The sequence below is a fragment of the Erpetoichthys calabaricus genome, chromosome 4 (genome assembly GCF_900747795.2).
Source record: "Erpetoichthys calabaricus chromosome 4, fErpCal1.3, whole genome shotgun sequence".
Taxonomy (NCBI): domain Eukaryota; kingdom Metazoa; phylum Chordata; class Cladistia; order Polypteriformes; family Polypteridae; genus Erpetoichthys; species Erpetoichthys calabaricus.
The window spans coordinates 233,322,495-233,339,252 of NC_041397.2; the positions used below are offsets into that span (position 1 = coordinate 233,322,495).

Below are 16,758 nucleotides of genomic sequence, written 5' to 3' on the forward strand. Positions count from 1 at the left end.
ACAACCCAACCTTCTCCACCTACCAACTTACCTAACACCAACTTTATCCCATTTGAGGATATGCACACTTCCGGTAATTTTTACTCTCCACTAGAGATCTTTATTTAAATACTAAACGACAGCCAGGCACATATAGAATTAATCCATGCAAACACTTCAAGACAGAAAATAAACTGCTTTCTTCTTGTGTGAATGGCATAAATTTCAATGGAAGCAAATCGTAATTTATTTTGCAATTTTTTTACGAAGTGGATAACTGAGTATCCCTACAAATTCGATTTTGCACAAATCCATTTGATCATCGCTATTCACCTATAAAGTATCCTTATGACACCTTAAGTTGAAATATCTCTGAAATAAATAATACTGTAAATAAGTGTCCTTGTATATCTGAAATGCTAAGGGTCTCTCTGTCACACAAAAACTCATGAACGACTGGAGCTCGAACCTTGATCTTGTTCTTAATCAAGAGCTTTTTTGATGTGACATGTGTAACATGGCCCAAGAAATTGAGGTGCGGGCTACCTCACCCACTTAATTGGACCTTGGGTCTTTCTCACAGCAAAATGCAACGCAGCCGCATGCAATTACTGACAGGAAAAGCACCACGATGACCTGTGCTTGTAGTAAAGCACATTGCACAGGCCGACTAATCATTTTTATCATAAACACAAGCCATTAACTCTGAACACAGGAGAAAGTCAAAGACAACCAAACAATTGGGTGTGTGGGCTTTCTCCGTCCTTCACATGGTGAGTGGCTGCTCATTGCATGTCTGTCAGCAAAAGAGTCACAATGACATCAGCTGGCAGTGAAGGACATAGCAGCAACCTTGGTAGGGTTACCGGAGTGTTGCGTTTCATGAGAGGTGCATCTTTAAGGACCAGAGGTCCGAGGGTCTCTAGTCTGCTTACGTAAATAAATAGGACAAATACACTAAAATCCTTAAACCTTTTCATATTGACTCAAGACTGTCATAAATTAAATTAGATTTATTTCTTTCATTAGTGAGATACTGTCTTATAGTCAATAAACTGATGGCTAGATAAATGTCTTAGTTTATTACTTACTATTTAAGAATTTCACCCATTGCCATTATTTCAGACATGTGTATGTTAGTTCACATTTGTTTCAAGTGAATGAATAACATGTGTATGTGTATTTGATTCAGAACACAGGGAAACATTTAAATCTTTATGCTGATATGCTGCAAAATATTTATTCACATTTAATTTGCCTTGCATGTGGTGGCTGTGAGGCTAGGGATCTGCACTAGCAATCGGAAGGTTGCCAGTTCGAATCCCGTAAATGCCAATGGGGACTCTGCTCTGTTGGGCCCTTGAGCAAGACCCTTAACCTGCAATTGCTGAGCACTTTGAGTAGTGAGAAAAGTGATATATAAATGCAAAGAATTATTATTATTATTATTATGTGATCATGTATGGATACAATAGGTGACAGTTTCCCTCAAACTGGCCCTGGGTGAAGTAGGTTTAAAACTTAGAAAAGTGTGTGTGTTGGATATGGGTGCATAATAGCATAGTAAGTAGTGTTGCCATCACACATACAGTGCATCTTACCTGCCTTATGTGTGATCTTCCTTGGATAGGAAGCTTCTCACAGTCTTGTCCTGAGTAAAGTAGGCTCAGAAATTGGAAGAACAGACGGATGAACAGGATATTGGCGTAATATTTAATGATGATTCAGGACTTGTATAATGTTTGTGTAATTTTCTTCTAATCACATATGTTCCCAACCAACCACTTGGATTGCTTGCTCAAAATGACCCCAATGGTGTGGACAACAGTGTACCCTGCCCTGAATTAACGGTATGTGCAGGGGTATGCTCTGCCTGTTGCTGCGAGAATAGTCTCTAAATCCTTATGTTCCTGTATTGGATAGAGAAGTTTTAGATAACTGATGGATTGCTGCACTCTGCAAGTGGATTAAGTGGGTAAAGAAATTAATAAATTGCTGCCCTGTTTATAGCATACCATTTTCAAACCTGCTTAATCCATTTCAGGGTTGTGAATACCAGAGCCTGCTCCGGCAGCATCAGACACAAGACAGGGCCCACCCTGGATGAGGACACCAGTATTTTATATTTTTGGGGAGATGGGAGGAAAACTAAAGAAGCCAACAAAATCCACACAGACAGCAGGAGAACTGCAGTCTTCAGACACACAAATCATCAGAGTCAGTGATTTGAACTAAAAATGCTGAATGTGGCAGCAGTGCTAATATGCTACAGAGCTGCTCTGTGTGGTTTGTCTAGGCTGTAATGCAAATGAAGGGTCTAAAAACAATCAAAACCATTTTAGTCTGATCTGAGAGGTACAATACTAAGTTAGCATGAAGAAAGACATCTTTCACAATAACAAAGCATAGCACGATGTCCTGTAAAAGCTCAAATAAAAGAAGAAAGTTTTTTCCCCCTTTTAAGTGCTTGCTTGACTGTAAAGAAGTGCTCTGGCGCCATCTGAAGAAAACTATGTGTATTGTTTTATTTTTGGTTTGCTTGTTATTTGATTTCTGTATCAGCTTCTTTAGCATACACACAGACACCTACTTGTCATTGACCCTAACGTTTATTCAACCAAATCTGTTGGGCAAATGTTGTCTCCGCACCACTGAAGGCCCAGAACCTCAGCCTCACAGGCGGCAGTTTTACAGTGTTTAAATTTCACTGTACAAGTATTTGCTACAAGTATAAAGCAGCTTAGGTCTGACTCAGAGAGCTAAACAAACAGGGCTGTTTGTGATTGTTGTAAAGTGACACATTTCTGTGTATTCAGGTGTGAACAGAACTGAGGGAGCTTATTTATCTTCAGTTCACAGGCGCAGGCACAACTGAAACGCTTGTATGCCTTCATGTCTGGAAGCAACACTCTAAAATGACAGCAGTCAACACAGATAGACCCAGTTGTGGTAACAAATATGGATTGCAACTCATTTCATGAGATCATTTAGATACTAAAATTTTCCTATTAAAGTTTTACTAATTGCTACCAGGGAAAAGAAGGAAACTGTACATCAATTCCTTGCTCTTTTCAAAAGAATAGCCCTGTTTATTGATTTATTTATTTTGGATGTCAAGTAGAATGACGTGGTTACCTTACAGCTCTTGGATGGATTTAATTCTAGACTTGAGAGCCTTCTCCATGTGCATCTTGTTATTTCCCCATACTGATCAAAGAAATCTGTGCAGATTGATGGCCAATGATAATTGGCCTTGGGGTTTGTGTCTAAGTCATTTGACAGCCTGAAGTCCCATTTCCTGGATGTAGTTTGCCGGAGTTGGCTAATGTGCATTGAGACCATGTCTAAGCTGAAGACATCTTTAGGTAATAAATAGATGACTTGCATAGGGAAATTCTGTACAGAGAGTTACCAAGTTACCAAATAGTGTGGTAGACAGTAGGACTTCAGAAACCTTCAAAACTAGACTTGATATTATTTTGGAGGAATGAAGTGAACAGGACTGGTAAATTGTATGGTGCTGAATGGCCTTTTTTTGTCTAAATTTTTGTAATGTTCCAATGAGAGACTCTGTTCCCTTTGAATACCTTGGGAATGTTGATTACTACATTAACTCTGCACTGTTGGGAAGGCTGCAGACAATAATGTAGTGTTACTGTAGAAAGTTACAGGAAACAAGCAGGAAGGAGGGAAGGTAAGAATTCCATCAATTTATTCAAGTATTCCAACCCTGCATGCTCTAAATCAGTAAGCCAGTCATATGGGGTCAACCTAAGACACATGTGTTTGGGATGTGTGGAAAGTTGACTGATAATAATAGTTCTTATCATTATCATATTTATTAATGTCTTCCTCACAAATGGTGGCACTTAAAGTGGTGAAATAAAAACTATTTGTACTGCTGAACTGCAGAGGAATTAAATTAGTTGCAATAGTAAATCTAGCCCCAGTGTCACAGCCCAGCTTTCTGACTGTTTTTCACCACGCACACAGTTAACAGAATGCATTTTGGACTTTGCTGTCTTGCATTTATCTCCCATCATGTAACCTGGGTCTTGTTCCTCATGGGAAATCTCTTTAAAGCTGTCACAAGCATTGTTTCCTACTCACGGCTTTTGCTTTGTAACGTCAGACAAGTGTCCCGAACAAGAAATGCTGACATCATCGGAGTGACTATGAGTGTGTCTGACCTTCTTCATCAGCTTTCTGGCTGACAGAAGTTTAATAGGTTGTTTTTATATTTCTTCAACAGATTGAAGATGGCAAACTTTGGTTCCAGTTGGACTGTGGCAACAGCCCAGGAATTCTGGGAATCTCAGGAAGGACTATTAATGATGGGAACTGGCACTCTGTATTTCTGGAGCTTAACCGCAATTTCACAAGCCTGTCATTGGATGATATTTATGTGGAACGCCGCAGGGCCCCTTTTCATTTCCAGCCTCTCGGCACGGATGGGTCTATATATTTTGGTGCACAGGTGCATCCACCAAATGCAAGAAGCCTGACAGATAAGAAAAGTCCTCAGGTCCTGGGTGGTTTCCAGGGTTGCCTGGACTCAGTCACTTTGAACAACAATGAGCTGCCACTTCAGAACAAACGCAGCCACTATGCAGAAGTTCTAGGACTGACAGAGCTGAAGCTGGGCTGTGTGCTCTACCCTGATGCCTGCAGAAGAAATCCTTGCAAGAACGGTGGAACTTGTGCAGCCCTGCCATCTGGTGGTAAGTGTTAGGTATTGCAGGTGACCCAAAGAGCTGCATTTGTTTTACAGTTATAGGAAATAACCGATGTATGTAGTACTGATAAATACAGATTTTTTGTATTAATGTAAAAAAAATTCACATTATATTTGTAATAGTGTATATGTTCTAGTGATGCAGACTAGATAGATAGATAGATAGATAGATAGATAGATAGATAGATAGATAGATAGATAGATAGATAGATAGATAGATAGATAGATAGATAGATAGATAGATAGATAGATAGATAGATAGATAGAAAGTACTTTATTTGTCTCAGGGTTGGTTACTATTTCTAGTTATGAAAAACACCTTCAGTTATGATAAACTGAGGCAGAATACCGCTTAGGTGATCTCAAAAGAGATAATACATGACTAACTTTCATTCGCCCTGAATTTAATGAAGCTGATTAGAATTCTGATAATAGTTTGTATACTTTGCAATTGTGGGCAGCATGGTAGCACAGTGATAGCGCTGCTGCCTTGCAGTAAGGAGACCAGGGTTTGTGCCCCAGGTCCTCCCTGTGTGGAGTTTACATTGTGATAGGTGGCCGGCCATTTATCCCGACCAATACCCCCAGGCCGCCAGGTGGAGCTGTCCTTGCAGTATGGAGGTACCCCGAATGCTAGCAGGGAATTATGGACATTGTAGTTTTCCTTTACAACCCTGCTGGATACCACGGGGGCTGCTAGAAGGCACTGTAGGGAGAAGCAGTAATTATTTTCCCTGCGCCCCGGAAGTATGTCAGAGTCACATGAACAAGAGGAATGACGTGCTTCCGGGGTGAAGAAAAGGGTTTTTTTCTGACCCAGTAGTGTTTCGCCCTCTCTGTCCACGTGACTAGGACTATAAAAGACTCAGAGAAACACCAGAGCGTTGAGCTGAGCAGGGTGGAAGGGTGGCAACGTGTCTGGGAGTGGTGGAGTGTTATTGATTAGTGGTTTATTATTTATGAGTATTGTGGAGAGGAGGGTGCTTTGTGCACAGTTTATTAATAATAAAGGCAACAATTGGACTTTTATCTGGTGTCTGACGTCTGATCTGAGGGTTCAAGGGGTCGACAGTGCCTCTATCTGTTACAACATGTTCTCCCCATGTCTGAGTGGGTTTCCATCAGGTGCTCTGGGTTCCTCCCACAGTTCAAAGACATGCAAGCTAGATGGATTGGCATTGCTAAATTGTCCCTAATGTGGTTAGATAGATAGATAGATAGACAGACAGACAGACAGACAGACAGACAGACAGACAGACAGACAGACAGACAGACAGACAGACAGACAGACAGACAGACAGACAGACAGACAGATAGATAGATAGATAGATAGATAGATAGATAGATAGATAGATAGATAGATAGATACTTTATTAATCCCAAGGGGAAATTCACAAATTTGGTTGTGTGTGTGTGTACTCATTCTGTGATCGACTGCCACACTGTCCAGAAATTGTTCTTGCCGTGCACCCTGTACTTGCTGGATTCGGCTCCAGCTACCCTTCTTGAGATTAATCGTGTTAGAAAATGACATGAAGGTTTGCAATTGTGAATATATTCACACATGTATGTTTGTGTGTGTAGACTTATGTATACAAAAGATCATTTTTTGTGAGAAGTCAAGTATTTTTTACTCCTTTGGTTACAAAGGACTTTGTACATCTATCAAATAATATAACATTGCTATATACAGTGCATCCAGAAAGTATTCATAGCGCATCACTTTTTCCACATTTTGTTATGTTACAGCCTTATTCCAAAATGGATTAAATTCATTTCTCAGTTTTTTTTATTTTTAATAAATTTGCAAAAACCTCAAGTAAACTTTTTTCATGTTGTCATTATGGGGTGTTGTGTGTAGAATTCTGAGGAAAAAAATGAATTTAATCCATTTTGGAATAAGGCTGTAACATAACAAAATGTGGAAAAAGTGATGCACTGTGAATACTTTCCGGATGCACTGTATGCTTAATCCAGTTCAAGGTTGTGGCAGCATCTTGGTGCAGGACATGAACCAGCCTCTTATGGTGTGCCAGATTGTCACAGGGCCTGCTCAAGCACACACCCACACAGTGCCAATTTATTGAATCACCAGTCAACGTCAGATACCCGTATTTGAGATGTGGGAACACAACCAGAGTACCCACAGGCAAACCTATTCAGACAAAGTGAGAACATGTAAACTTCACACAAACAACACCTAGCTGTACTATCTGAATAGTGGATGCTGAAACCAAGAGACAGCAGTGATAACCACCGTGCCTCCAAGCCAACCTTGTGTGTAAAGTACTGAAAATAGCATAACAGCAACTATATAGATTTTTTTCAACATCTATTTTTGAAATTCTAAATGCAAAAACAATTTAGCATAATTATTTGTATCCATCAATATGATTTTTGTTTTATAATATGTCTGCTTTTCTCCTACTACTGTGCATCATGTCTCACAGTAAATGTGACGTGATCCTGCAAATAATCTACACTGTTTTGTTGTCCTCACAGCTCTTCCTTGATATTTTAAATGTCTGCAGTATAATGTTTATATTTTTAAGACTCTTGTTACACCCACTAGATTGAAGTTCAAGGGTGTGGCAGTTAGGCAGCTGACCTCTTCCTTCATCTGTGATTAAAATTTTTTTTTTTAAGCATGTCTGGCTGGTCTTAATAAGTATGCCTGAACTCAGGCCTGAATGAGCCCCCATTATTAATTGAAGGGTTAGTAGTCTTTCCAAGTTCAGCTTTGCCTAAAAGCCACAAAAACATTCATCCTAATGGCAGGTTGGCAGCATTTATAATATTTTCTGTTTCTTTTGAGAACTGTAAATTCTTGGGGCTTGTGAACCTCTTAGGTGAAAAACTGGCCTTAAAAGAACATCAGAGATTGACACCAGTGGTCCGGTATTAGACACAATGACAGGTCTGCTGGCTTCATTACTGCGGGTATCACAGTTACAAATCTGTTGTCGATAAGGATTAAAGAGAGTGTCCCGTGAAAACAGCCAAAGGAAATTAAAAGACATGGCAGGGTGTCAGAGTCCGGCAGCAAATTGCGATAGCTATCTGAAGCATGAGCAAGATGGGAGAGAAGCTAGCAAAAGAACCATTCCCATTTTTTTATTAAACTGTATCTGTTATCAAAAACTCGTTTCTGAAGTGATAGCTCAATTCCTTAGGCGAGAAGAGAAACTATTGACATGTGAGGAGGTGTACCAAGTACAGGGCTTTGTTCTTTGTTTATTTGTATTCTTTCTTAATGTTTTATTGACTACGTTATGGTCACAGTCACCCCTAGTTAGGACTGTCAAATTTATTATTTTTAGGTTTTCTATATAAATATTTCAACAATATGTCAAATGAAGATCCATTTTTACTAAAAGTTTACTGCAGTCGTTCCTTATATCACTTGTTTACTTACGTAGTGTACTTAACAATTGAGAGGTTTAGTCATCTTTTTTAATAGATTTTTACCATTAGGAGTCAATAATTGAATTATTAATTTATTGCATTAAGTTCATATTCTGTTGAATTTCAGTACTACAATCAAACAGTAAGGTGTACAGTAGGGGGGAACCACTCTAGGTTGCTACCTTCATGGCACCAGAGATTGGTAAACTGCTGCCATTTCCATTTCTTTGGATGCAAAATTCACCTCTTTTTCTCACCAGTTCACCTATAAAGCTTTGTGCACTTTCCTGTCTGTGTTCCCCACATACTTGTAATTTTACAAATGTCAAACAATCAGTGCAAATGTGGGTCCCAGTTCGAGTTTTGAAATATGCCGTGTCCTAGGGCTGCACGATAACAGAAAAAATGATTATCACGATTATTTTGCTCAAAATTTTTATCACGATTAATAATGACGATTATTCCTTTGGTAAATGAAGTCTGTGACCAAAGCAGTGTAGCCTCGGCCAGTTATTCACAGATGCGGCCCTAATCATATTAGCTGCGTTGTCCGTTGTGATGCACACAAGTCTTTCTTCCACCAAGCCCCAAGCGGACATCACTTCTTTGAGGCCCACTGTAATAAACTCCGCTGTATGGTCTTGTGGGAAAAACGAAGTTTGCAAAAACTTGCTTTTCATCTCAAACTCGCTGTCAATAAAATGAACTGTCAAGCTCAAATACGGTTCCGCAGTTCTGCTTGACCATAAGTCGGTCGTGGCAGCAAAATATTCAAGGCCGAGCCTGAGAATTTCTCTTTCTATTTCTTTTCGGCATTTCGCATACAGCGAGGGCAGCGCAACATTGGAAAAATGGTTGCGTGAGGGAATGCTATATCTTTTATCAAGTGTTGCGATCATTTTGTTAAACCCCTCACTGCTCACGGTGGTTATTGGACACATATCCTTGGCTATATGGTACGTGATCGCTTCTGTTGTTTCCCGGTGTCTTTGCGAGCTAGGCACAGGGCCGCTGCTGGCCAAATGGGTGCCCTAAGCAGAAATTTACTTTTGTGCGCCCTCCCCCAAATATTACGGAAGTAAAAATAAAATAATAAAAAAAACACCTACTATAGGGGCCAAAATAGAACTTTATTCAAATAAAATTAAATACATAAATAAATTGTATCATTTATAAATTACAATTGTAGCTCTACAGCAAAAAATACAAACTAAAATCACACTTTAAGTAAAACATTTATAATAAATAAAATAAACAATAATAAACTGAAATAAAATCAACACTGTCATCTGCTGGAGCTTTCCAAAGTTCAAAATTTACAAAGGCACACTTCTGCTTTTTCTTGAGGCAAAGTTGTAAATGAGCTCTTCATATGATATAAAGCCTTTGCTAATTCAGAGTTGATGCTGACAATTGCCAGACCACTCATGCGCTCTTGTGCCATAGATGAGCGCAAGTACGTTTTGATGAGCTTCATTTTAGAAAAACTTCACTCAGCAGAGGCAACAGTTACAGGGAGCGTCACTGCTATGTGCAGAGCAATACAGAGATTTGGGTACAGAGGTGAGGGCGCGCGCGTCATCACGTGTGCTTAGCCTACTCTGCGTTCACCGTAAAATGCAATATATACGTTTATATTTTTGTTTATTTGTATATGTATATTATTAATATTAATTTATTATTATAATATATAAAAACGATTTTTTTGAGCAGCTGGGATGGTGCCCCCCTGGGAGTTGGTGCCCTACGCAGACTGCGTACTCTGCGTATAGGGAGCGGCGGTACTGGCTAGACAGATATGGTATTGCGTTGAACAATGTCCCTGATATTGTTGTCTGTGTTGTGGATGGCTGGTAATTTTTTGTTGTTGCTGTTTGTGCCTTCAGTCGTTGAAATTCTTGATAGTGTACTTTGTGGTGGCTTTTAAGGTGGTTGATGAGGTTTGTTGTGTTACCTTGGGACGTTTGGACGGAACAGGAGCAAAGTTTGCACAAGACTCGTACCTGATCAACATCATATTCCTCGAAATCGAAATTGTTCCAGACAACTGAGTATGACCCCTTTTTAGGAACTAACGATCGCACTTCTGCACGTTGCTCCTCCATCATATGTTTATTCTGACTGACTGTTATTGCTGCTATTGACTTCTACTGCTTCAGAAAGCGCTTGCAATCAAGACGCAGTAACGTCATAGTGACGCAGTCCAATCCGTAAACTCAGCCCATAAAAAACAGTTTGGTCTTTATACTGTAAAATCGCGACGATATTTATTAACTGATCGTGGGTCATAAATATCGTTATCATGAGAAAAAAAAGATTAATCGTGCAGCCCTACCGTGTCCTCACCTTGTTTACACTGGCTCACATGACATCTCTGATTACCCACCACTGGCCAGTTCAGGCTGATTAAGCATGGATGAGTGTACTCTACAATCCACTGACATCCATGTCCTGGTTGGGTTATTTGGTGAATGGGTTGCTTCCTACTTTGAAAATGTAATTGACAAAATAGGCTACAGTTCAACATGAGCCTACAATGGAAACCTGTGTCCCAAAAATAGATGAACAGATGAATTGAATAAACCGATATAAAACTGCCTTCATAGAGTAACTACAGTCAGCATCGGCAAGGCTTCAACTTTAAGCATTCCTCTACAAGTGGGTTTTTTATTTTTTGTTCTGAATTCGAAAGATCTGAGGTTGCCAGTTATTCTTTATATTGTACTAGGGGGCTCTGCTCCCTGCTCGCTTCGCTTGCCAACCCCCGGGCAGGCACTACGTGCTAGCCACTTCGCGGATATGCCACTTGCGTATGGGGATGCGGATGTCCAAATTGCAGAGATTATTTTCATGGGAAATGTTACATATGCATAATAGAACTATTTTACATTACAGCGAGCAATTAACCATAGTAAAAAATAGTAAAACTTAATAAATTGAAAGAAAATTATGTTTCACGTTGCATTATACATTTTCGTTCTGTTTGGCTTTGAAATTAACATGCAAATACTTTTTAAACTTACACTTTTACTGTAAAACTTCAGTAAAAACAATTTTTTGAATTAACTTTTCATCAATATCGCATTGAATTTTGATTCCGTGTTTGGACTTACATTGTGACAACGCAACGTATAACTGCCTGTGAGTTAATATTATTTCTTTCTCTCTAATAACGGACTTTTTCGAATGTTGTTACTGTGATTTGTTAATTGTCATAGCAAAAGCTATTCTTACGGGAAATTGTACATGTTTTAATACGAATGGCATTTCAAGATCTCCTTTGGTGTAATGTTATCCGCGGAAGATGTACTACATTACTTTTCTTGTCGCCTGTTAAAATTTTATATGTCAGAATTGTTCGACCAATTTTGAATACAACTAATCTTGTCATTGCATAGCCCATCACCCAGACATAAATTAAGCAATAACATTACAATATATCCTTATTTCAACCGGTGGAAGACCAAACAGTGTTAACGGTTGTAGATATTCTACAGGATATTGGAAGTTGATGTTTTCATCTTCCGCAACATCACCACCAACTGTTTCAGCATAGTCTATTGATACGCATTTAACCAATTTGCTGTGTGACCGGTCGACAATTTTCGTGTTCATTCGTTTGACTTCATCGTTTCTCGGTGCTAGGATTGCCCATGTACTCATTTCTTCTGTTGATAACCCTTCGGGATGAAATTCTTCAATAAGACTTGGACATAATAAGTCTTCTTTTATTGGGAATTTAAAGTGAGGAAAACGTAAAAATTTATAAGAGCTGATAGCACAGGAACTGTGTCTGACAAAAGCATTCACACGAATGAGAGGTGAGGGGACCGGGGTTGAAAATGGTTGAGAGGAGGGCGGGACTTGAAAAAATCTCTTGGCAAAAGTCTTGTCTCAAGATTTTCTTTTATAATAAAGAGATAGTAATCTCTAGCAGCATTTCTTTTGAACATCTTGCACCCAGTTTTCCATAGACTGAGTAAGAATTGGTGGTCTATTCTTACACCCCCATGACGCTAATGTGAAAGCATTTAAGGATTGCTATTTCTGATTCACCAGTGCCAGGGCATTTTGCACCCCTTATCATGTCACATTTCATACCAGTCAACTATAATGTTTTGTAATCTCTGGTTACCTGCACACACACACTGTAAGTCATAACAATACTTGCATGAGCACTTTAAAAATCATTTAATGCTATTATTAATGTATTTCTGGGTGACTCCTGTACCCAAGGTGACTTATACAGGGATTGGTTATAAATGTCATCATCAGTCAGTCATTCTCCAGCCCACTGTATGCTAATAAAGGGTCATGGGGGTCTGCTGGAGCCAATCGCAGCCAGCACAGGGCACAAGGCAGGAACAAATCCTGGGCAGGGCGCATACACACACACAGACACACACCAAGCACACACTAGGGACAATTTAGAATCACCAATGCACCTAACCTGCATGTCTTTGGACTGTGGGAGGAAACTGGAACACCCGGAGGAAACCCACGCAGACACGGGGAGAACATGCAGACTCCATGCAGGGAGGACCCAGGAAGCGAACCCAGATCTCCTTACTGCAAGGCAGCAGTGCTACCACTGCGCCACCGTGCCACCCTATGGTTATAAATGGTTACCATTTTTTTTAGCCTAAACATGTTAAGTGACTTTTTTCAGAGTGGCACATTGAATCAGAGTCAAAAATTAGTCACTACAGGCAAACATATCTCATAAAGTGGCCAATCTGTATATATTCCTGGTTACCAATGCCAGTACTTCAATTCTGTGCTACAACATGGGTTTGTTGTTAATGGCTGGTCTAAGCAATAAAATGCTAAGTGAAATGTTACCACACATTTATCTATTAATTTTACCATGAAGGTAACAAAATTAAAGGGACCAGTGAGTACAATGAGGCAAGTTCACTTGCACCTCTATATCTGTACTTTGAAGTGATGGCCACTAGTAAAGTTGATATACAGTTAATATACTGTATAACACATTTTAATCTATCATAAGGTAAATCTATTATCATAACTGTTATGCTTCTTTGAAATTATTTATTTTTCTGTCTAGGCTAACAGCTCTCCTTTGTGCAGTCGCAATTCAGCATATCGTACAGTGTTGGCCAATTAAAAAAGAAAAGCATTCCATTACATCACAGTCTCCTGCTTCAGATAAGCTGATTATGATGGGAATTTCCCTCATACCAGTATCTAAAGGCACTTAACTGACAACATTGAAAAAAGGACTTAGAAGCCTAGTTTGTAAATGAAGAGGCACTAAGCAAAACCATACAAAATTCACTGCTGTCAGTGGTAGGCGTATAGTGATCAAAGATAACTATAATCAAAGAAAAAATACAGAATAGAAAATATAACAATTTAGACTGGAATGGTTGCATAATCAAAATGTATCCTGCCTTGCACCCAATTCTGTATGGATAGGCTCAGGCCACTCTTGATGTTGAATTGGATTACAGTAATAAAGTTTGAGAAAGTTCTGTTGGGCTAAAGTGTTAAAATGAAAAACTTTCCACCCTCTGCGAATAATGAAAGATTTTACTTGGTAGCTTTAAAAAGTTAAGCCAATAATTATATGCAATGAAAAGTGGTAACTTTCTTTTTATTTTTGAAATTAGAATACACTGCTTAAAGGAGTATATTTTTAAAATTACATTCAGGCATAGACTGGCAGATACTTTCTATAGTCAAACTTATCATTTTGAAACATGGTTGTGATGAATTAAATAAGCTACGTGCATTTTGAGGCAAATCCCTAGTGTTGAAACTGAATAAATTGCATATCCCAGTGGGGAATGCAGTAGTGTCCTGATTTCTTTGCAAAAAAAAACTGTCTATATGAAGCAAATCCTAATGCCTGACAAGCTACATTACTCTTCATTGACTGTGGTGAGCCAAATTTAATATCGCCAGGTGACAGATCCACAGCAGATCTTAATGTAGTTACAGTATGCAGAAAATCTTCCCACCAAATTGTAGTAACCTTGTTTGAGTCAAAGAGTGGGGTTTTACCTTTACCTCAACTATACATTTGCCTTGTTGTAGCAGTGTTATACATTCATAAAAACATTTTTTTGAAGAAATAAAAGTTAAATACATTCATTTTGGGTCATTCAGATACAGTACACCTTTAATGGCAAATATTTGTGGTTGTGGAGTCTATTAAACACGGCTCCTTTCTCCCTGCTGCTTCATCCTCTTTGCTTGGCTTATGTTTCATGGCACATAAATCCTATTTACTAATCTAACTATTTCCAAACGCTGCCCTGTGCTATAATTTCAACTTTTTTTCTTTTTTTTTGGCAAAAGGGCGCCTATCCAACCCCCACCAGTGTCTGTTTCTGGTGGAACAAGATGTACATTATTATATATCTTCTTGTGCCAAGTCCTGGTGTTCTGTTCATGTACAACGTATTTTAAGGTCTTTTCTAATTAAAATTGTCAGGTGTGATGGGACATTAGCAGTAACTTCCTTCTCTTTCCCTTTTTTTACACAAGGTTTTGAGTGTAGTTGTACCACCCAGTTCACAGGAGGACACTGTGAGACAGAAATTACCTCTTGTTATCCAAACCCATGTCAGAACGGTGGTACCTGCACTCCACTAGGAAGCTCATTTCACTGCAGCTGCAGACAAGGGATTATAGGACTCACGTAAGTACATTTTTAACTAAAAATCACCTCTTCACTCTGCAACACATCTCTCTCTCTTTCTCTCTCTCTCTCTCTCACTCTCTCTCTCTCTCTCACTCTCTCTCTCTTTCTTTCTCTCTCTCTCAGTCCCTCTCTTTGACTCCCCGAGTTCTCCTTGTGCTCTCATCTTCAACATTACAAGTCAAAGGAGTGAGCTGTGATATCATATTTATACAGCTTGTACAGATTGGGTTGTTACATTTCATGAAATTATTACTCATCATTGGCTAATCTCAACTGATATTTTCTCTGTTTAAAATCTATATAATGTATGTCATGTTCATATACTGAGTGTGCAGAATTTTTTTCCCTACAATAAACACCTTTTCCTTACATATTTCTAAGATTTACATGTAAGGGTATACAGGAATGATATTAATTTACTCTCAGCTGTTTAGTGTATTATTTGCTTTGTGGCTTCATTAATCTCCTTGGCATTAACCCTGGTCATGACATGGACTTCGATTTCTATGCAATTACAGTTAAAACTGAGTCAGATTTGGGGTGATGTGTAATGATACGCTTTTTAGTGTTAAGTAGTGCTGGGCAGCAATTAAAATTTTTAATCATGATTAATCTCATGATTGTCTGCAATTAATTGCAGACAATTATAACAATCACATTGTTATGTGCAAAATTCAATAATGACCTCAAAAGTAGTGTATTTGCGTGTATTTGGTTTGCAAACACTTTAAACAAATAAGGTGCTTTTTAACAGTAGTATTCCCTTTACATAATAGCAGTTAAAATATTTCTTGTAAATCTCAACTTAAACATTAATGTAATCAAATCAAATATAAAACCAAAGCTATTTGCCACTGCCAGGTTATTACCGTTTTATCTAGTTTGTTATAGAAAAACAAGTTACCCTCAGAGTCCAGAGCCACAATCACAACATTATAGCAGGCACCTTCCGAGCAACAGCAAGTTAACATTTCTAAATCTGTTTTTTTTATCTGAAGTGATAACAGCAGAAACATTTTCTTTTTATCAGGGAGCAGCATAAACAGTCTATGTTCAGTTGCAAGTCTTTGAGGGCTAATTTTTTTCTGAAAAGCACACAAAGCAATGGTTTCATGCATAAATCAACATAAAACTTCTGTTGCTGCCTGTTGTGCCTGCTGTCAGTGCCTGTTTGCAGTTTGTGGCAGCAGCGACTGCACAGGGGGCAGCTCGAAGGGCCAGCAGGAATGCACGGTGGGCTGGCTGTCTTTTTGAGACAGGTGCACGCGGGTGGCAGTTGCATGCAGTGAGACGCAATATGGTTTGTACCTCCTGTCATCGTAGGTGTCTGTCCTCCCAGGCGAACGTTGCCATAGGTGCTTCAGCTACACGAATGTGTTCAGCACCATGATCAGCTGGGGACCGATCAGCTGATGCTGGTACCTCACTTTCACTTTCGATCTACATCTCCAGATCACTTCGGAGTCAGATTCAGAGATAAAACGAAAAAAGTCATCCACAGATTATTTTGCTTTGAGCATTCACTTTGATATCTCTTCACATGTCATTTTAGAAGGTGTTTGCTCTTCACTACTCATGCACACACAGGGAATCGAGATCAAATCAACAAAGATATGTTTCCTTCTAGCAAAAGCGTATCAAAAAGCGCTATAACAAGATCACTGATCTCTATCAATTGCTAACGAGACTGAGGCTTTCAAAATAATAATAATAATAATAACAACAAAAATTGCATTATCGTGCGATAAAATAATTTTTGGTGTTAATTAATTAATGCGTTAACGCGATAATAACACATTAACATGCCCAGCCCTAGTATTAAGCTAGAATAATTCTCTGGATGGTATTCTGCTACCCTCTAGTGGATGAAATACTTTGATGTTACTGCAAATAATTAAATAAATAAATAAGGAATATTTCTATGTTTTTTGCCACTTTATGGTCAAAAAACATGATGGCAAACAAAAAG

At 38.9% G+C, this 16,758-nt stretch overlaps 1 protein-coding gene across 4 annotated transcripts in view; it reads left to right on the top strand.

Moving 5' to 3' along the window:
* The window catches only part of fat3a (FAT atypical cadherin 3a), a 547,007-nt gene that overhangs the window by 508,203 nt on the left and 22,046 nt on the right, over positions 1–16,758 (top strand). For all 4 annotated transcript variants that reach the window (XM_051927172.1, XM_028800422.2, XM_051927169.1 and 1 more), the window contains 2 exons: positions 4,232–4,700; positions 14,633–14,786. In XM_051927172.1, the coding sequence (XP_051783132.1) occupies positions 4,232–4,700; positions 14,633–14,786 (623 nt within the window). The remainder of the gene's footprint in view (positions 1–4,231; positions 4,701–14,632; positions 14,787–16,758) is intronic.